This window comes from Boleophthalmus pectinirostris, unplaced genomic scaffold (assembly GCF_026225935.1).
Source record: "Boleophthalmus pectinirostris isolate CB_2022bp ecotype Guang Dong unplaced genomic scaffold, ASM2622593v1 HiC_scaffold_6, whole genome shotgun sequence".
Taxonomy (NCBI): domain Eukaryota; kingdom Metazoa; phylum Chordata; class Actinopteri; order Gobiiformes; family Gobiidae; genus Boleophthalmus; species Boleophthalmus pectinirostris.
This window is the reverse complement of record NW_026571447.1, coordinates 32,044,586-32,065,893: the sequence shown is the minus strand read 5'-3', so window position 1 is coordinate 32,065,893 and position 21,308 is coordinate 32,044,586. Positions and strand designations below refer to the sequence as shown.

The 21,308-nt window shown below is 39.5% G+C and overlaps 2 protein-coding genes across 3 annotated transcripts in view; one reads left to right on the top strand and one right to left on the bottom strand.

Moving 5' to 3' along the window:
- Nucleotides 1–200: 200 nt before the first annotated feature.
- Nucleotides 201–7,873, bottom strand: tubb5 (tubulin, beta 5). 2 transcript variants are annotated; one of them, XM_020927355.2, is made up of 5 exons: nucleotides 7,735–7,873; nucleotides 4,187–4,295; nucleotides 2,883–2,993; nucleotides 2,118–2,362; nucleotides 201–1,352 (listed from the first exon to the last, which is right to left on the bottom strand). In XM_020927355.2, the coding sequence occupies exons 1-5, from the start codon at nucleotides 7,789–7,791 to the stop codon at nucleotides 540–542; spliced, it is 1,335 nt and encodes a 444-aa protein (XP_020783014.2). In that variant the 5' UTR covers nucleotides 7,792–7,873; the 3' UTR covers nucleotides 201–539. The 2 variants fall into 2 exon arrangements, with proteins under 2 accessions (XP_020783014.2, XP_055019244.1); XM_055163269.1 differs by having other exon boundaries at nucleotides 2,883–2,990; nucleotides 7,735–7,852.
- A 4,184-nt stretch (nucleotides 7,874–12,057) lies between these two features.
- The window catches only part of LOC129411816 (uncharacterized), a 12,863-nt gene continuing 3,612 nt past the window's right edge, over nucleotides 12,058–21,308 (top strand). The window contains exons 1-5 of the mRNA XM_055163910.1: nucleotides 12,058–12,155; nucleotides 12,669–12,783; nucleotides 12,961–13,026; nucleotides 13,827–14,053; nucleotides 14,294–14,531. Coding sequence (XP_055019885.1) covers nucleotides 12,748–12,783; nucleotides 12,961–13,026; nucleotides 13,827–14,053; nucleotides 14,294–14,531 — 567 coding nt within the window. The 5' untranslated portion in view covers nucleotides 12,058–12,155; nucleotides 12,669–12,747. The remainder of the gene's footprint in view (nucleotides 12,156–12,668; nucleotides 12,784–12,960; nucleotides 13,027–13,826; nucleotides 14,054–14,293; nucleotides 14,532–21,308) is intronic.

Sequence of the window (21,308 nt, the reverse complement as noted above, 5' to 3'; positions counted from 1 at the left end):
CTGCGTTTCAAATTATTCACACACTCACGCTGCATTATTGTGTCTGTGGACGCATACTTAACCAGAGCATGAATATGTAGGTTATGATAGTAAGTACTAGCCAGGCTCCTTGTAAAGTCTAATATTGTAGGAGGTAAAGAAACATTCAATAAAAGACAAAAACAGACTTTGACACTGGACTTTATTGAAGTTACTGTTACAGGTTTTCTAATGAACTGTGTAAAATCTATGTGTTAGGCTTGTTTCTTAAGTTACGGTTACAGCTAAAACCACACTTGAACATGACATCTTTTTTTTTTTTTTTTTTAATTTATTTGAGACAGGGACAGCGCACAATTTTCGCATTAACCTTGACAGGAGAGATGCACTGTACATCAGGTTGTAGCATCAGTGCTAATTTCCACCTGTAGTCCCTGGACAGGTTCATTGATTGATTGTATTTAACTGACCTTGACTATCAACTGTTCTGAAGACCTGTAGCATGTTTTGGGTTGCACTTTTTTGCACTTTGACCATTTCTTTCCTTTTTCTTTTTTGTTTTACGCATCTTCATCTGCCTCTTCCTCGAATTCGCCCTCCTCTTCGGCGGTGGCTTCCTGGTACTGCTGGTATTCGGACACCAGGTCATTCATGTTGCTCTCAGCCTCTGTAAACTCCATCTCATCCATGCCTTCACCTGTGTACCAGTGGAGGAAAGCTTTACGACGGAACATTGCGGTGAACTGCTCGGAGATGCGCTTGAACAGCTCCTGGATGGCTGTGCTGTTGCCGATGAAGGTTACGGCCATTTTCAAACCGCGAGGGGGGATGTCGCACACTGCGGTCTTCACATTATTGGGGATCCATTCGACAAAGTAGCTGCTATTCTTGTTTTGCACATTCAACATCTGCTCGTCAACCTCCTTCATTGACATACGGCCGCGGAAAACTGCGGCAACGGTCAAGTAGCGGCCGTGGCGGGGATCGCAAGCCGCCATCATGTTCTTGGCGTCGAAAACTTGCTGAGTGAGCTCGGGAACGGTTAAGGCGCGGTACTGCTGGCTCCCCCTGCTGGTCAGAGGCGCAAAACCAGGCATGAAAAAGTGCAAGCGAGGGAAAGGGACCATGTTGACGGCCAGTTTGCGGAGATCGGCGTTCAGTTGCCCGGGGAAACGCAGACATGTGGTCACTCCGCTCATGGTAGCAGAGACTAAGTGGTTGAGATCTCCGTAGGTGGGGGTGGTGAGTTTGAGAGTGCGGAAGCAGATGTCGTACAAGGCTTCGTTGTCAATGCAGTAGGTTTCGTCAGTGTTTTCTACAAGCTGGTGGACAGAAAGAGTTGCATTGTACGGCTCCACCACTGTGTCCGACACCTGAGGAGTAAACAAGGACAAGAGGGGATTGTGTTAGTCTCATGATCAGACTACAAGCAAAGAGAATTCAAGTTAAAGTGAACAATACATCACGCTGGATCACGGGTTGTGCAGGACTAAGCTTTGTAACATGCTATAGCTTTTACTAGTTTATTATTCAAATTAAGTTGACCATTTCACAAAATTAGGAAAGGTCTTGAAAGATTCACAAACAGAAAATGCAAACTTCTGTGCAATTGACAATGGCTACTTAATATGTTAATTATAAACCGTTTCCCATAGCTTGTGTAATTTTTATGAATTTTTTTCTTCAATAAGGCATCATTCATTTAATAAATTTTTTACTTAAACTTGCTGAAATAGTGCTGCATACATATATTGGCCAAAACAAAGTCATGTTAAATATACTGAATGTGAAATTCACAATGCAAGCGCAATCGCAACAGCATCAAAATCAAAAATGCAATTAGGGTTTGAAAACTAACTTTCAGAATGAAAAATTTGCAGTTTTCATTCAGAAAAATGGTTCTTGTATTAATTTGTCCGTTCATATTTCAGTTTTTCTTGTCAAAAAATTAAAAATTAAAAATTGCAATTGATATTTTTCCCCAAATTGTTCAGCCCTCATATCGAACCCCACTTAACTCACTGATCGTGTTAACCCAGTGATTACAAGGATCCCTTTCAGTCTTATGATCCGACTCCAGGTAAACTAAAAGGAGGACTATTTATAACTATCACATTGTATCACATGAGTTTGTTTACCTTGGGGGAGGGCACTACGCTGAATGTGTTCATGATACGGTCGGGATACTCCTCACGGATTTTACTGATGAGCAGGGTCCCCATCCCAGAGCCAGTGCCCCCACCGAGGGAGTGGGTGAGCTGGAAGCCCTGGAGGCAGTCACAGCTTTCCGACTCTTTACGGACAACGTCTAAAACTGAATCCACAAGCTCTGCTCCCTCCGTGTAGTGACCTTTGGCCCAGTTGTTTCCAGCACCACTCTGGCCTATAGAAAGATAACACATGGCATGCATAATTATCAGGATGGATGGCATTCATTTCAAGCAGAACAAAACAAAACACTTTCAAACTTTCCTGGACGAATGAAATGGAAAATATTTCTTATTGCAATTTGAGTAAATGCTATAACCACATCACAATAGCACAAAGACTTTCAACACGGCAGATTTGTAATATTTTCCCTTATGGAATAATGTGACTTGAAATGCCCCAGCAAATTTAATTGAGCGAGTTTTCTCACTTCATTCTGGTTTAGTCTGTAGTTTGGCTTTAAGTCTGAAAGATTGGCAATTACATTTTTCATTTTAATATATTACTGACAACGTCCTAAAGCTACATTGTCAATATAATGTTTGCGTCTACTATACACACTTGCTTATTACTTATTTAACTTAAATTAAAAAGTAAAATTTTACTTAAACACCTAAACGTAACCATGTCTATTCCCAGTTTCCCACCCTGATTTCTAAGTTTATTATAATGAAATATAGCTAAAGATCACATACCAAATACAAAGTTGTCGGGCCTGAAGATCTGCCCAAATGGTCCGGACCTCACGGAGTCCATGGTGCCAGGTTCCAGATCCACCAGAATGGCACGAGGCACATATTTACCTCCTCCACCAGAAACAAAACACCACGAGTGACGGAAAAAAGCAGAGAAGAGAAAGAGGGAGAGAGAACAAACCAGCTTAATAATGAAAAAGCCACAATGTCATGTCAAACAATATGAATTTGAGGTACATATTATTATTTTTTTAAATGTATTTTATACATCCAGATTCATTATTAAACTTTAAAAGATCACAATAAAATCTGCTGGATCTTAGAATCTCAATTATCAAAGCAATAATTTCCCATTTGAATGGAATTAAACTTTACCGATCATGTGAAAAATAAATCAGCTTTAAATTAAAAGCTTGGTTTTGCAACAGCTTGTCAAATTGTATAGTTCTGGTAATCTGTTACACCAGGAGTGTCAAACTCAAATGCACAGAGGGCCAAAATTAAAACCTGGGACTAAGTCGTGGGCCAAACCAAATATTTATTTAAAAATTTCAATGACATCTGCATGTTTTCTCTTCTTTTGAGAAATGTAATGTTAAACCTTTTCTTATTAAAATAAATGTTTTGCTTAAACACTGAATCCAGAACAAGCATAAGCGAAGCTGGCAGGCCAGCTCTAATACATATTTGAAATGATCTCATGGCCAAATATAATATCATGGCCCAAATTTGGCCCCCAGGCCCGAGCCTGACATGTCTGTGTTACACAGTGTAATTGAAGATACATTTTTTTCAGCTTCATGGGGTCAGAAATTGTGTTCCAAAGTTTTTATTCAATTTAAATCCCAAGTATAGTGTACATGGGAAATCCTTATTAAAATGCATTGTTTGGGTTTTAAAAGGTCCTACAATTAGACAAAAATGATTTTAAGCCATGTTAGAATGTTGTTCCTTTATCCTTAAGATGTAGATTTAATGTTAATAGCTACAATTTACCCTCAGTTCACTAGAGATTGGCAAATGATTCCAGTGAAGGTGTATGGAGTTTAAAATGCAATGGAGCTCTTCCTGTATTACGTCATGACATCACAAGGTGGAACAGAGTGTTTTCTGCTTGAGAGAAGAGCTCAAATGTGCAGGATTTGTTTTTTTAAAATGTTTGAATGAAAACACAACTCAGAGTACATTTGATGAGGAAACAATAACTATAGATCAGAAAATGTCGTAATATTGGCCCTTCAACAATGAAACTTTAAATCAAATTGCATGATATTTTATTTAGTTGAGAACTTGAAGTAGCAAACCTGATGCCTCATTGTAGTAGACGCTGATCCTGTCCAGCTGCAGATCACTGTCTCCATGGTAAGTTCCTGTGGGATCGATACCGTGCTCGTCGCTGATCACTTCCCAGAACTGCAGACACACAGACACACAGACACACAGACACACATCACATGACTGCACAAACATGTGTCCATTCGATGTGCTTCAGTCACTGTGGACTTTATGATGAGAAAAACAGAACTCTATGCTCTGGAATCTGAAGATCTTGCTTTTCCACTAATGGTACTGAATGGATTTCAACCCACATTTATAAAATATTTCTTTAGCCTTTTCACAACTTGGCACGAATAAAGTCTGACACAGCTGGACCTAAAGCCAGCTTAACTAAATAGAAATGAGTGTCACATTGCACTGAAATTGTTTCTTTATGGGTATGTGTATATGAAGATCCTATCATGCAAGAACTCGTCTGATATGGTTTTGCAAATAGATATTGGAAATTTTTAAAAGCACAAATTAACTTATTGCATACAGTATTGCAAGTATGTGTGATTGTGTAAAAGTACAACCAAAAGTTTACCCCAGTTGCCCTTTAATTTAAATTTGAACTCCCTAGTCCGTTTAAAAAGACACATTTGATGCAGTATGACAAACGCGGAATGACAGGGGCAAAGAGCGACTGGGGCAGCTTAAAAAACATCAGTGCAAAATTGCTGGGTTTCAGATTACATAACTACATTCCATAGGCAAATGCGATTTAATACAGATGGAGGTGGCTAAAACAAATAGTCACAATGCAGATTTTTGTTGTTCTGGGGTCTGGAAATGATAAAATAATGAGGTTCAACATTTATGAATTTAACTTTTAGGGATTTCTGATGAATATGCAATGTTATCAATAAGGAAATCTGGTTCAGTGATTACATTACACTTGATGTAATACCATGCATTTTTATGTGTAAGCAGCACAATCAATCAAGCGTAATCAAAATTGTGTCGAGTTGGCCATTATCAAATCACAAAGGGTGTAGTTACTGAGATAACAGAATGTGCTCTGTAAAGAACAAAATACAATCTTTTATAGAAAAATCTTAAACCCGTAGTTTTGACCTCTACATTTAATTCACATTTCAATCCTCACAAATATTAATGCTTTGAGTCGTTTCCAACAATTAGGAGTTTGTTCAGCGTATTGTTAATCAAATATACAGCAAATTGAATCTGAAATATGTAACGGAAAAATTGCAATTAGGCTTGTTCTAAAACCGTGTAGCCCTAGTGTAAGCACGCCTGTCTTTGGGAGTGCAAGCGCAGACAACATTTTGACGACTCTAAATGAGACAGACTTTAACCTCAGCAGCGTCAAAGATTTTGTGCCAACCACAGCAAAGGTCGGATTTGGAGTAATCTGGATAAGCCCGGTGCATTAAAGAGCAGTGCAGAGGCAGAGCAGTAATATGACAACATCCAGCTGAACCACATGGAACAAATGACCTGCTGACCTCAATACTGTCTATACAAAGAAACAGGTCATTATACGGCGTTAAGAGGTTTTGACATTTGGTCATTAAAATACGTTGAAGATAATGAGCCTGGTGAAAGGAGGAAAATAATACAGGCAAAGGCCACACCCTCACTGACCCAATTCAACACAGTGGACTGGCCTACACTGATTCTGTCAATCAAATCCACTGGAAATTCGAGTCAATGATGAGTCCTCTGGGGATGAAAACCAAATGAGCCACATCTGGGCCACTGTATGAGATTTTCAGACTACAAAATGGATCACCAGTATGCTGCCTGTGGGTACAGGGTGTGCAAGTATTTTTTTTTGTGATAAGCAGGACAAGAAAATAATAAAAAAGGGCAATAAGGACGTGCAAAATTTTCATGTTGTAAAAAAATGCCACAATTGTTCTGAAGAATATGCAAAACTTCAATGAAAAAAAACATTTCTGGACTTTTGTGGTTAGTTTTAATGGTCTATTCACCACAATATTCTTAAATCCATTTCTGATCTTTCCATAATTTCCAATATATATTCTAGGGATGCAACCATAACCGAAATATCGTGATATCGTATCGTCAAAGTTCTCACAATAAATCGAATTACAAGTCTCTTCGCTTAAATTAAGAGTTATGGTGCAGAAATAGGTTAAAAAAAAAGACAGAACTACATAGACCATGATGCTTTGCTCCATTTCAGTGCAGACTACAAGAAGAAATAACAGTTCTAAGCACTTTTATGTCTTTTGATTAAATCTTGTCAAGGTATTTTAAGAGGAAAAACTAGAATATTAACAGTTTTGTTTGTAAGCCTCCACAAAATATCGCAATAAATATCGTACAGTGAGATGTATATCGTGAAAATATCGTACTGACAGATATCATATCGTGAGACTTGGATATCGTTACACCCCTAATATATTCTCATTATCTCCTACTTGATCGTTTTTTAGAAAATAAAATTGAAATAGTTAGGAGGTTGATGAAACGCACACATTAATAAAACCTCTGTAATCCACTGTCTGTTAATGTTAATTTCGTCAATAGCACCCACCCCTAAGAGCCCATTAACCCATCAGAGTGGTGACTTCATCCTCCGAGCATCAGCTGGTTCCTCCTCTGGCTCTTCCCCACCCAAGCCCTTAATTTGGTTAGAGGGAGGAAAGCCGGTGATTACAAAGACAAGCTTTAGATTTCAACCCGCACAAAGATAACGATTAATCCTGTAATGCAATCACTGATATGGACCCATTGTTCTGAGTGGTCCATTAAATTGTCAGGGTGGTTTTCTTGTGTGGTGCATAAGAAGTAGATTTAATGCACAGGCTGAAACTACGCATTTCTACCTCATAATATCTAGAAGAGACAGAATATTAATGACTAAAAACTGATTTAAAAATGTTAAATTGATTTGGGAGACACCTTGCATTGCCAGTCATGCCTGCCACACCCATTGCCTTGCCTCCCACCCTGCAAATGCTGGTCTCTGGATGCACTTGAAGCACGCAGACAAGAAGCCATCGCATAATTCTGATCTAATCAATGCACTGATCGATGAGGCATTCAGGAAAAAAATAGCTGGGCCTCCCACGCAGACTCCAATCCATTGTCTGAAACCAGAATCAGAAGCTGCGCAGACAAAGAGCGCAGAAGTGTGCATTGATAAGATGTAACAAGTGGAAAATTGATTAAACCTTTGTCATTTTTTGCTTGTACCCCGGTAGATTAAACCTGTAGAAGACGTAAATTAGGGGATGTATAGATATAATCACATTAAAATTCGCTATTCTGGCGTTTTGATGCAAGCAAGACCGTCTGCTCCACACCCACTTTCTACTACTACTGCAGTGGAGTGGTTAAAATCAGCTGCAAATTCCCAATATACCAACAAAAAAAAGAAAATCTTGGGTTATTTCTGATCTATGGTTGCCATTTTTTCACGTAATATAATTTGCGACGAGATTTCCTTTGCTTTCACTCGATTATCTGTGACTTCCACTATGCCTGGAGACAATTTGTACAATTTAATGGCGATAAATTAGTGAGTTTCTTTCTTTCTTACCTTGGCACCGATCTGGTTACCGCACTGGCCGGCCTGGATGTGCACAATTTCCCTCATGGTTCAAGGCGAAAGTTTTAAAAGCGTGCGTAAAAACGTGAAATCTCCGACACGAGGAGCAGACTGCAGAGCTGAGTGAGGGGTTTTGGACAATGGCTTTATAACGCTGGAGCGGATCCAGGGGCCCGGCTAAGGGGCGGGGGCAGACCGGAGCACAGCTGTTGGCCCCCGGGATTGGTTCAGACGGCTGCTCGGAGGAGGGACCTGCTCATCAGAGGGGGCTTTCAGAGGTGGAGATTGAGTCTATGTAAATGAGATAAGATCTGTCTGGCTTGGGGGTAATGAATTGGCTGTATTATTTTCAGACATAATAATATGGACTATTCAGGGGTTTGCATTTTTATTACAGGATCACACAGAAAATAAACATGTGAGCTATTTGCAATGTTGAAATAAAAATACTGCTATACACTCTTATTTACTCACTGAAATCAGCCTCACTTCAAAAAATATATATATGTAAATAAATCCACACTTCTATTTCAGCGAGACATGGGCTAATGCGGTGTAAGATACTTCATCATTATCATTCTACCGTATTTTCTGCACTATAGGGCGCTCTGGATTACAAATTGCACTATCCTTGAATGGTCTATTTTTGAACTTTTTTCACCAATAAACCGCACCGGACTTTAAACGAAACACAACAGTTAGATGGGTCAGTCGGATTTCGTTTGGCGCGTTCATGGTGACTCTCGGCTTTGTTCAATAGATGCATCAAGAATCTCGGACTTTCGGTCATTGCGCAATGTATACTGAGAAGGATTTTCAGAAAAAGTGAGCAGCAAACCGCCAAATTTGTTTTCCCAGTGGGATGCGTCTATTGACAAAGCCAGTCTTTTCAAGTCTTTTGAACCATATCGCTTTTGTTTCTGGTTTTGATATTGTCATATTTTAGTTTTGGGATTTGGACATCGTAATTGTGTGGTTGTTGGATCCTAACAGTGGAAAACGGCTCGAGAAATTTGTTTGCAAACTCCATAAAGGCAAAAGGGATTCAGATCTGTGTGACTACAAACCTCTGTTCAAACTGTTTTCCTTCCCAACGGAATTGAAAAATAGTGAAAGGTGAAGGCGATGGGCAGGATTGATCCACAGGAAGGATGAAAAAGGAAACCTTTGACTGCTTAAATCATCCCGAGTTTGCAGCGAACATTTTGTATGTGCAGCGCCATCAAAGTGGGATCCCATTTGTTAAGCGAGAGGTGCAGAAGATAAACAGACTGAGCTCACACTTTCTTGTTCTTGTGGTTTTACAGCAACATCACGTCTCGGTCTCTTTGCAGTGGAAGTTGTTCCTTGATGAACAACTGGTGCCTTTCACTTTGGTGTTGACTTTTTAAATTCGCAACCAAGGTTGAACGAGGGACTGGGATTTTGTTTTGTTGGCGCTCCACATACAAAATGTTCGCTGCAAACTCGGGATGATTTAAGCAGTCAAAGGTTTCCTTTTTCATCCTTGAAATATGGAATGTAAAATTGGTTGAATTTACCTGATCGTTAAGTTGAGCTCACCCAATTAGGAAGAGGCCTATAAAAGAAGCCAGCCTCATCTTTGTCAGAAGAAGGTGCTGTGTGAGCCATGCCTCTTTTTACTCTTGTAACTTTTGTAAATATTTTTCAATTTTTTGTCTTGGAATGTAATAAATGCACTGGGGATCTGCACTATAAATCAGCTGTACTTGACTCTGTTCCTCTTAAACCGCTAAGGTTGCTATCCAGCCTATTACAATATGACCATCCCACTCGACTTTAGAACTCTGTATCTGGGCCTCAAAACTCCTGCCATGGACACAATGGATATCTCTGGAGCACACTTCTGGTGGCAAAACAGGCCATTACAAAACAATGGATGACACTAAACTGCTCCATCAATCAAAGACTGCTCAGAAATTATAAATGAAATTTGAAAAATGGAAAAAAAACAAAAAAACATTTGGATTTAATTTGAAAATGGACCTCTTTGATAAACTTTGGAATAATTGGGACTCATACAGTGGACAGGATGTGCCGTAACATTATTTAAGTTTAAATGTAAAATATAACATAGGATGCAGTTTGTCTAATTTGTTCTATCTCTATGTCGTGTTCAGTGTTGTGTGTTATGTGCTGTTTACCTTTTCAGAAAAGCTGAAGAAAAATGATATATATATATATATATATATATATATATATATATATATATATACATAAAGAAATAAAATAACACGTGTACATTGCAACACTTTCAACTCTCTATGGAGAGCTGTTCTTATAATTGGAAAAATGAGTCTGATGATAGGATATCATTATGGTATGAACCTCACAATTTGATATTTATTGCGATATGGTGGGGAGGCTCATGATTACGGATGTAAAAATATCCAAATCTCTCGGTACGATATTTTCACGATATACATCTCATGGTACGATATTTATTGTAATATTTTATGGAGGCAAACAAAACTGTGAATATGCTGCTTTTTCCTCTTAAAATGCTTTGACAAGACTTAATCCAAAGAACTAAGACTTAAAAGTGCTTAGAACTGTTATTTCTTCTTGTAGTCTGCACTGAAATGGAGCAAAGGATCATGGTTTATGTAGTTCCTTCTGTCTTTTTTTATCTGTTGCTGCACCATAACTCTTAATTTAAGCAAAGAGCCTTGTAATTCGATATATTGTGATGGGCCATGATATTATTGTAAGAACTTTGACAATATGATATCATGATATTTCGGTTATTGTTACATCCCTAGTTTCTATACACAGCAGAGATGGGACCAAGTCATTGTTTTGCAAGTTTCAAGTAAGTCCTGAATCTTTGACCTCAAGTCCAAGTAGAATCCCAAGTCAAAGACAGGCAAGTCCAAGTCGAGTCTCGAGTCATTGGCCCATATGTCCAAGTCAAGTCCAAGTCGTCTCCTTTGAGCTTCAAGTCATTTCTAGTCTTTAAACCAAAAAAGTACCAAACACAGCTTAGACTTTTGCTATTTCTATGACTTTTAAACTAAATTGTACTTAAAAAGTAATGGTTATATTTATATATGAGTATTTATATAACACTTGTAGAAATGCATTTTTTTTTTTCTTTTTAAATGTTTTGATTAGATCTTAGTGTGAATCATTACGGTCAGGACAGAAAGAATTAAGATTTAAGAGTGCTAAATAAGTTATTTTGTCATAGTCTGAACTTGAAGGATCATGTTCTTTGTAGTTCCCTCTGTTTTACTGTATTGTACTGTATATTACTGTAGTACATTTGAGGATACCACATCACAGTACTTCAGTTACATCCAAAGTGACAAACAGAGAAGTAAGAGTGACGTGTCCCAGTTTGTTCCTGTAAAATTAAACACTACATGTATCAACTGAAAAGAGAAAAGTATTTTCTAAAAACATATATATTTTTAGGAGAAGCATCGAGTTTTATCAAGTCACAGGGCTCCAGTCCAAGTTAAGTCCCAAGTCACTGACCTTCAAGTCCAAGTCGAGTCACAAGTCTTAGTCCATTTTATCAAGTCAAGTCTCAAGTCTTAAAAATAGTGACTCAAGTTTGACTCGAATCCAAGTGATGAACTGCAAGTCCCCACCTCTGATACACAGTACTTTGTTTCTAAAAATATAGACTCAATATATTTTATATAGCCTATAGCTTATATAATTTTAGATTTTCTGCTTATTGCTCAAATACATGTTCTTATAATTATGTCATTCATATGATCACCTGCCCCTGTGGTAAAGCCTCTGTGCCAGAAACAAGCAGATTTAAAAACACGTATTGCAGAGCAGAGGAGAATCATCAGATGTAAAAACATGAACTATTCTGTGGCGTCTCATTTTGTAGATTTCAACCATCCTATCTGTTCCTTAAGACATATGAGCGTTGAAAACTGCGTGGAACACTGCCCCCTAGAGGAGGGAATCTAGAAATGCTCCTGTCACAAACAACACTTCTGGATCCACCAACTTTACTTTTAAGACTCTAGCTCCTCACAAACTGAATTGCAGTTTGACCTCCCGTTCGTTGGTGGGGATATGAAAAAAAAAGGATTTTTTTTGATTTTAGAACAATCATATAGCTGAAACAATCTATCATTCATTCCCATAGCCAGGGGAGAGCGTGGCTCTCTCCGCCCAGGGAGCTCGCGCTCGCGGAGGAGGGAGGAGAACCCGCGGTCGCGCGCGCGGAGGAGGGGAGGGGAGGGGAGGGGAACCCGCGGTAGTGCGCCGGAGGAAGGGATGGGGCCTGTGCTCAGGCACAATTCTCCACGGATCCGCCTTATTTATCTCTGACAGTGGACAGTTTTTTTAATACATCCATTACACCAACAGCTAAAAGAAATGGTTATATGCTTTGTGTGAAAAGGAGACTGGAACTATATCCTGTAAGTAATTTTTAAAATGAAATTATGAAAAATATGAAAAATTAAACACAATTTGCATATTGATGTTCATTTGCAGTGGCAGCTGGTGATGGAAACACTAGGGGGCTAAAAAATGTGTGATACATAATTATCAGAAAAAAAACGCTTTGCATGCATTGTTTTGTAATCATTATATTAAAATATGTGTAGGATATTATTATAAAAGGAAGCTGTGCAGTGATAGTTTTATTTACAGAACAGGGAACAGGTTTTTTTATCAGTGGGATATAGCCTACTATAATTTTGACTCATGAAGCCTGAATGAGTCCGTTTTGGATCAACTGGAATAAAGGTAAAACATGCATGTTTTCACTTTGTTTTCATTGGCATTAAGACTTGTTGAATGGTGCGTTGCATTTAGTCATAACATGAACTCAGCGTTTGTTTTGTAAGATAAAGATGAAAAATTTTAAATCGGATACACATGTAAACGATGCTTTAACAGCAATACTCCTCTACTTTTGCCTGTTACAGTAAAAGTTCATCAAACCTCTTCTTGAGCACATATTCATCTGGTGTCAGGTGTAATCATCATCTACACAAAGATATAATAATGGACCAAATACCACCCCCACCGAAGAAGTACAAGGTAAGACCAGCCCACAACACACTGTCAACTTTCACTTTGGAAATATGATCTGTGCTTTACATGGGCCTAGTGTCCAAAGTTGTGCATATCTTTTAAATGTGTCGTTAATGCATAAATACACACATGTACATTCTCACTGACACATATTTATCAGTCACATCCACCCTCTTCCAGCAGCCAGTGCCTCTGGTCAGGTCTGGACCCTTCACTGTTACAACTCAGCCCCACCTGAAGGAGAACAAGGTAATACCAGACCACAACACACAGCTAAATGCAAATCCATAAAGTCTACATGTACTGTGCCGTCCAGTATATAATATGTACAGTGTTGGGAAGGTTACTTTTAAAATGTATTCCCCTACAGATTACAGATTACATACCCCAAAATGTAGTTTGTAACGTAATCCATTAAATTACTTAAAGTGAGTAGCGTCATCTGAATATTTTGGATTACTTGATATTTTCATACTTTTAGTTTAGTTCTGGTTTTAAGTCCCGGTTTAGTCCTAGTTTAGTTCAAGTTTAGTCCTGGTGTTAGTCCTGGTTTAGTCCTAGTTTAGTTTTAGTTTTAGTCCTGGTTTAGTCCTAGTTTAGTTTTAGTTTTAGTCCTGGTTTAGTCCTAGTTTAGTTCTGGTTTTAGTCCTGGTTTAGTCCTACTTTAGTTTTTGTTTTAGTCCTGGTTTAGTCCTAGTTTAGTTCTGGTTTTAGTCCCAGTTTAGTCCTAGTTTAGTTTTAGTTTTAGTCCTGGTTTAGTCCGAGTTTAGTTTTAGTTTTAATCCTGGTTTAGTCCTAGTTTAGTTCTGGTTTTAGTCCTAGTTTAGTCCCTGGTTTAGCCCAAAATGTGAAAACTGAAAATTACCGCCCTGTAATCCATTTATTTCAACAAAGTAACTGTAATCCAATTACCACTCACTGAAACAGTAACTGTAACTGAATACAGTTACTCATCATTTGTACTCTGATTACGTAACTTTGGTACATGTAATCTGTTACTCCCCAACACTGAATATGTATATATATTTTTCTGTAACATCAACCCTCAGGGGGATCTGATCTGCTCCTTCAGCTCAAATGTCTCCAACTGTGGGTCTCCATCCACAAACTGGACAAGAACTTCAAGAGGCACCAAACGCCCTGGTCCAAACTGGATGACCCCTGACCCCGACTGTGGTCCTACACCAGCCAAACGCTTCAGAGTTTGTGAGAAGAGGGCCAAGAAGAGAAAAAGACCCTCTGCTCTGGACAGAGGCCTCCCAGAGACCAAGAAGAGGTGAGTTCTGAGCAGGGCAGAGGAGCTAGAGTTTAGCATTTTCAGGCCCACAGGTCACCAGAACATTCAGGAGACACTGGTCACAAACACTGCTGCAGAAGCTCACAGCTCACAGCTCCAGTATGTTCTGCTCTTTAATTCAAATACACAGATAACAGCAGACTTTTGGTTTCAATGACAAATTATGATACTGCAATTATTTTACAACAACTGACTTCATTCTATTGTTTTATTTTGCAGTGATGTGAAAAATGGCTCCCAGGCTCAAAAAGTAACCAAAGAAGCGAAGAGTTCACCTGAAGGGTCTAGACCAAACATGATCAAGCAACTGAAGCAGGAAGTCCAGGACCAGGAGACAGACCAAGAACAGGACCAGGAGAAAGTCCAGGAGAGAGTCCAGGAGAGAGTCCTGGTGAAGATCCAGGCAGATGTCCAGATTTTCATCAATGGTCAAGACCAGGGAAAAATCCTGAATATAGTCAGTCCTTCAGCCTTTCCTCAACCTTGTGGAACTAAACATGTTTAGTTTTGTGAAATATGTGTCAGATTTCCTGCAGGCAGATTCTTTCACCAGCTTTAAAAATGCTGTTTTAAAAACAATTATTATTATTAAATTGCATTTGTAACTTACCTATTTTTGTGTATTGTGGTCTGTATTTAAATTTTTTACTCATAAACTAGTTACCTCGGGATCTCATGTAATCTGCATTGGCATTTCTGTTTTAGCCATATGTCTTTGCCTTCTTGATTTGAGTATTATTTCAGAATTGCTTTCTCTTATTGTACACACAAGGCTCTAGTCTTGATGAGTGCTGACAGAATTGCCTAAGCATATTCTAAACTTTTTGATATATGCCACAGAAAAACCCTATTTTAAACAGATGTAAAGTCTCGCAAGCTGCAAAAATTAAGCGTCATACAAGTCAGAGTTATTACTTCACCTCACACTTGGTGATGGTAAGGAATTTCTGTAGCCACATCTGCCCTGGACAGACAGACAGAAGTGAGGCTGCCAATCTGTACCACTGGCCTCTTCGACCACCACCAAGATAGCAAAGACACGAGAGCAGAGATATGTTAAACTTTTTAACAGGTAGCCGAAGCCTGTTTCTCTAGCCGTTTTCCGCTGTTAGGACATTCAACAACCACACAATTACAATGTCTGAATCCCATAACTAAAATATGACAAAATCAGAACCAGAAACAAAAGTGATGTGGTTCAAAAGACTTGAAAATATCGACTTTGACAATAGACGCATCCCACCGGGAAAACAAACATGGCGGTTTGATGCTCACTTTTTTGGAAAATCCTTCCCAGTATGCACTGAGCAATGACCAGAAGTCCGAAATTCATGATGCATGCATTTGTAGCACTTTGTTTCCATTCTGTAGCACCGCGCCACACTGACATATTTTCCAAGTCATTTTCGGTAGGTGCGTTTGGACCATGAGTGAGGCAGATATGTTCGAGACATAATACTGCACTGTTTAAAAATTTAAATGTCTTTAAATAAAAAGATTAAAGTGAAATCTGGTACACCAAAATCTTTCCGTATAGTGCGTTTTAACATATGATAGAGCATAGGTGTCAAACATACGGCCCGGGGGGGCCAGATCCGGCCCTCCAAGACCTTTAATCTGGCCCTTGGCTGATTTTCTATTACAATATTTTAATTATATTTTCTATTAAAATATTGCTAATTTTCTGCATCGCTTAGCATAGCAGCATCTCCAGCGTCTCTATACGTGGCCCCTCCCACCAGAGCAGCACAAATGAAGACTTGTCTCTTTCCAAACGCTCTTAAAGGACGATCGTTTTGACTGTTGACCGTGACACACTCATCAACAAAATGTCAAAAATGAGAAAAGTGGAGCCGAGTGCAGGATTTTCCAAGAAAAATTGACTTATTCCTATTTACATACAAGTTAATGTTAAAACATTGTGTTGAAATTGGATTTTCCTTAAAGTTTCAGGTTGTTCATAATATTATAATATTTTGTAAAAGAAAGAGTTCATCAATTAAAAAATATTTCTGTAATAGATTTGCGTTTCTCTGCACAAATATTTGAACTTATTGTTATTTTTGGGGTTTATATGCCATGAGTTTTCTAATCCGGCCCCTTTGGGATCAAAGTAGGTTGGATATGGCATGGTGGCTGAGTGGCTAGCACTCATGCCTCACAGCAAGAAGGTTCTGGGTTCAATCCCCAGGTCGCCCAGGGCCTTTCTGTGTGGAGTTTGCCATGTTTCTCCCTGTGTCTGGGTGGGTTTCCTCTGGGTGCTCTGGTTTCTCCCATCAACCCAAAACATGCTACAGGTCTCCAGAACAGTTGATAGTCAAGGTCAATTAAATACAAAACTACAGGTGGAAATTAGCACTGATGCTACAACCTGATGTACAATGCATCTCTCCTGTCAAGGTTAATGCGAAAAATTGTGTGCTGTCCCCTGTCTCAAATAAATAAATACGGCCCCTGGACCAAAATGAGTTTGACACCCCTGTGATAGAGCTTTTGTGGACTTGTTGAGGTGGTGTGGCAAGAGCGCATTTCAGGCCAGTCGACACTGAAGACCGCGCGTGGGCCCGTACAGATTGCCAGTCCGAGTTCTGTCATATATAAGCAAATTCCAGTTAGGGCAGGTAGGCTAAAGAAAATATGGTGACGGCCACCACTAGATGGCGCCCCAGACACATGTAGCACCCTGGCGAGCGCCTTATCTGCCTATATGAGCTGTCGGGCCTGAGGGCAGCGCTTTGACTGAGTCACTTTACTTCTGTGTCATACGGGACATCTCCATGCTTACCGCCCATCTCTAGTAAAAAGTGCTGAAACTGGCGGTGATTTAGGCCACGCGCACGAATAAAGTTTACTGTTTTCATTACCGTGGCCATAACATCACCCATTTCCGGAACCCTTCCACACAGAGCCTCTTGATGGATGATGCAATGATAGGTTATCGGAGGTGCGGGACCGTTTTCTAGTAGCCTTTTCTCTTTTTCCAGTCCAGTCAAACCTCTTCTTTCGCCACACACTGCAGGAGCGCTATAAGTAGTCAGCTCCACCAATCTTTCCCACGATATACAGCTAGTTACGGACTTCTTCACCGCCTCAAAAATCTCCTTCCCTGTTGTTGTCCCATGCATGACAACTATATCGAGCAGCTCCTCGGTGACAGACAGATCGGCCTTTACACCTCGCACAAAGAATGGACAACTGTGCCGTGTCTGTGCTTTCATCAATGGCTAATTAATTAAAACAGAAAACTGCTTGCGTCGTTTGTAATCTGCGAGAATCTGTAAGATTCCCCGCTCGCTCTTTCACCCGGTCTGCAATGGTGTTTATTGACAAACTGACATTTTTAAAAAGTCTGTATCTGGTCCGGTCATACCTGCTCACACCCCTACAGCATGCACTGCTTTATAAACGCACCCTCAGAGACGCACTTGGAAGCGCCAGCAATTTCCTCTGTCACTATAAAGCTACCTCTCGTCAATCAAACTTGATTTATAGCGCGCTTTTTCACTTCCCGGAAACAACTGTGGTGCATTGTGGGAGATGTAGTCACGGGACGGAATCACAACTCATAATAAATTAGGTTGTTGAGATTTTTTTTTGTTTTTTTTTTGTTTCAAGTTGTCAATGATAGCATTATAGAGGTGCAGTAGCCTTGTAATTATGATGACCAAAAAAAAGAGAATAAAAATTCATCAACTCTGGACGTGTGGGGCTAAAATTGCCAATAGATAACGACACTGCCTCGTTATCTGTAGCTGACAGGCTATCAATCAAACTCCCTACGTTTCTAGCGTAACTGACTTGCCTGCGCGCCGCCGGTACGTGGTTTACGTACGCCTGTCACGCAGTCCACAGACGCAAGACGCACAGACGCTGTTTACTCCACCAACGCAACAGTTCTTAGCGGCTTTTTTTGACCTATATCTTCCTCGCAGTTAGCACAAAGTTTGTTGCAATGGCAGACAAGAATCCAGGAGCAGTTAGCCGCAAAAGAAAGTCCGTTTTTGAGGTCGCTGAAAGAAGAAGACAAGGGAAAAGCAGCGAAGCCAAACTAAGGTGATTCTTGTAGATTCATTCCAGCGATGGCGCGACTGAAGCAGACGCAGGGTCTAAAGACTGACGCATTGGTCGCCAAATTACTCCTGGACAGGTAACTTCTGCTTATTATGAAAACGTACTTTATTTCCAAGAGCTAGTCAAACGTTTTTCAGGACACGAAAAGCGATATCCTATGTCTGAAAACGTAATTTTCAAGGCAAAGAAAGAGTCCGCTTGCTGCTGCGTGTTGTAGCTAGTTCATTCGCACTGAATCTCCGCGCAACCTTCTCTGCACCCCTTCCTACTCCTGTCCCCGCTGCCGTTCCGCTCTTCCCCTCCTCACTTCTACCGGGCACGGAATCTCCGCGCACCGCTCCCCTCTCCTCTCCTCTCTCCTCTCCCTGCTCCGCTCTTCTCCCTGCTCCTCACTTCTCGTCCGCGAACGAAATGTCCGCACACCCGCTCCCCCCGCTCCTCACTTCTCCGCCTTGCCTAACCAACACTGTAGTTAGTTGTTTACAAGTCATGTGCAGCTCACCGGCTGTAAACAAACCTGTTCTGGCGTATGAGGAGGCGGGAGAAGGCGTTTCACGTAGGGAGCTGTAGGGGAGGGGGGTGGTTCACGCATGCGCAAATTTGAAAAAGGACAAACAGTCGCTGGATTTCTCGTTCCTTGGAAAATCCTCTATACAACCTTTAAGGACTTAGGTCCAAACTTTGTCACTTTTAATATAGAAACTCAGTCTCTGAAACTCTTAATCAGGACTGAGGACAGAGCTGGAAAATGGAAGTTTGGATCTGACTTGTATGTGAATGTCCCCTTAACTAAATGCTGAATATTAAGAACATTATCTTACTATAAAGAACCGACTTAGTTGAAACTACAGCAGATGAGCTGATGAGCTATTAAACAAGTCCCTCTCAAGTAATTTTATAGTCCCAAGATAGCTAGGATTAGGCAACAGTTTTTCAATTTGTCTCTTACTTTTGTTGAAAACCATACACCTAAACAGGGCCATGAATGCTTGTAGCCTCTCCCTCAAACACACCATCATAGTGCATATGACAGGTTTCATCTTTTTTTTTTCTAATTTTTACTCTTATTTGGTGGAATGGTATCTGTGATAAATATCAAGTAAGTGCTTCAACTATTAAAATAAAGGCGTTGTCATTTATTTTTATTAGTCTAACCATAGGGTTATTGTGCAATGTAGACAAGACTAGTGTTGGCTTTTATTTACAGTATGGTTGCTAAATAACAGTTATGGAATTACCTTTGTAAAATTCTAAATTTATTAAATGCTGTGTTTTTCATCATCAGAAACACACCTGGAGTTGTTTTTTGGTCATTCAGAGATGTTTAACATAATGATCCTGCATATATTTAGGCTAAGTTCTTCTCTCAAACAGAAAACTGGTGGTAATGTGATAATACAGGAAGTGCTCTACTGTGTTTTTAAACTCCATACACATTCACTAGAATCATTTGAATAATTTCAACCCTGGAATTGCAAATTTCTTCTGAAGAAAAGGTAAAAAGTAGCAACTTCGTGACATCACAAGGTGGAACAGAGCATTTTGAGCTTTGGAAATGTAGACAAACTAATAATGCAGGATTACTCCAACATATGTGAATGAAACAAAACACAACTCCATATATGTTTTTGAGCATTATAACATGGCTTAGGATGACAAGAGTCAATTTTGCCTGGAACCGATAAGTTTTGACTTCTGTATGAGTAACCTGGGAACAAATGGAAAAGTCGGCAGGAGACTGGAAGAGTGGAGTAAAATGTTAAGTAAAAATATTTATCCAGATTACAATGGGATGATATGGATTTGTTAGAGCTTCTGTGGCCAATAACCGATATTTGTAGCAAGGTGCATAAAATATTCTTCAGTCCATTTGTGATCGTTACTTTAAGGGATGCACCTATATTTGTGTACAAGCTGCAGAGCACAAGCTGTGTAAACCTGTCTAACCTTGACATCAGCATATAGCCTGAGAAAGCTGCACCTGCTCACACTCTGTAGACACATCCATTCCTCACGATGAAGTTGACGGCTCTGCTGTGTTCTGCCCTGCTCCTCACTGGTACGTCCACTCATTTACTGCTCACAAACACACCACATTAACTTAAACTAACCTCAATCACATCATTGGGCGTGATTAATGGCATCACTTTTGAAAGGGTAGTTTTCAGATTCGAGAATGTGATGACTGGGGCAAGAGACAGTTTTTGCTGTTGATTACATTGTACATTGCCATGAAACCTCCAAAAGGTAAAATCATTAATTTTATAACCACAGTGGAGCACTTCCTGTATTACCACATGGCATAACACAGTGGAAATTAGTGTTTTCAGTTTGAGGGACAAAATATGCAAGACTTATGTGTTAATGAAACTCCAGGTATGTTTGTGATGAGGAAAGTATATTAGAACAGATCAGAAAATAGTGTAATATGGGCCTTTTAAATAATATTTATTTAGCTGACTCTAAGATTACACAAACAATGATGTTGAATGTTTTAAATGCAGTTATTTATTAAAGGTCCCCTATTACAGAAAATTGCTTCTTGAAAGCTTTAAGCCATTCTGTAATGAAAGAGTATAAAAAACTGTACTGTACTGTACAACCAATTATAAACAATTAAAATTGCCCCAAAAATCTACTGAATTACAGTAACATAAGGCTATTAGTAATCCATCTGCTGACTGAGCACTGACTGAGTAAGGGCTAAGTGTAACACCTGATTTGAAATTTGAAGTTAAAGAGGAGGTATTTTACTTCTATAGGGCATTAACTGCTAATGAATAACATATTTAGATCACCATTTAACATTTTATTCTTTTGAAAATGCTATATTAGTTGAAAACAACATTTTGGCTTGTTTTAAAAGTCCCCCGTCCATTGCTCTGTGTGCTCATTCACTTCCCCTTCAGAGCATGTCGTATGGGAGCGTAGACTTGTGGGCAGAGCATTGCACAGAATGTTACAACTAACCGAGTGGAGGGTTCGAATAGGGACCGCAAAAGAGATCACAAAATGACTCAAACACGCATGGATGACATACACAACCTCTTTACACCTGTTTTTTTTTTTTTTATTGGGGGAACGTTACAAGAGAAATCCATTTCACATAATACCCCTACTTTAATGTAATTTGAAGGATGGCCTCAAAAAGTTACTCAAATAA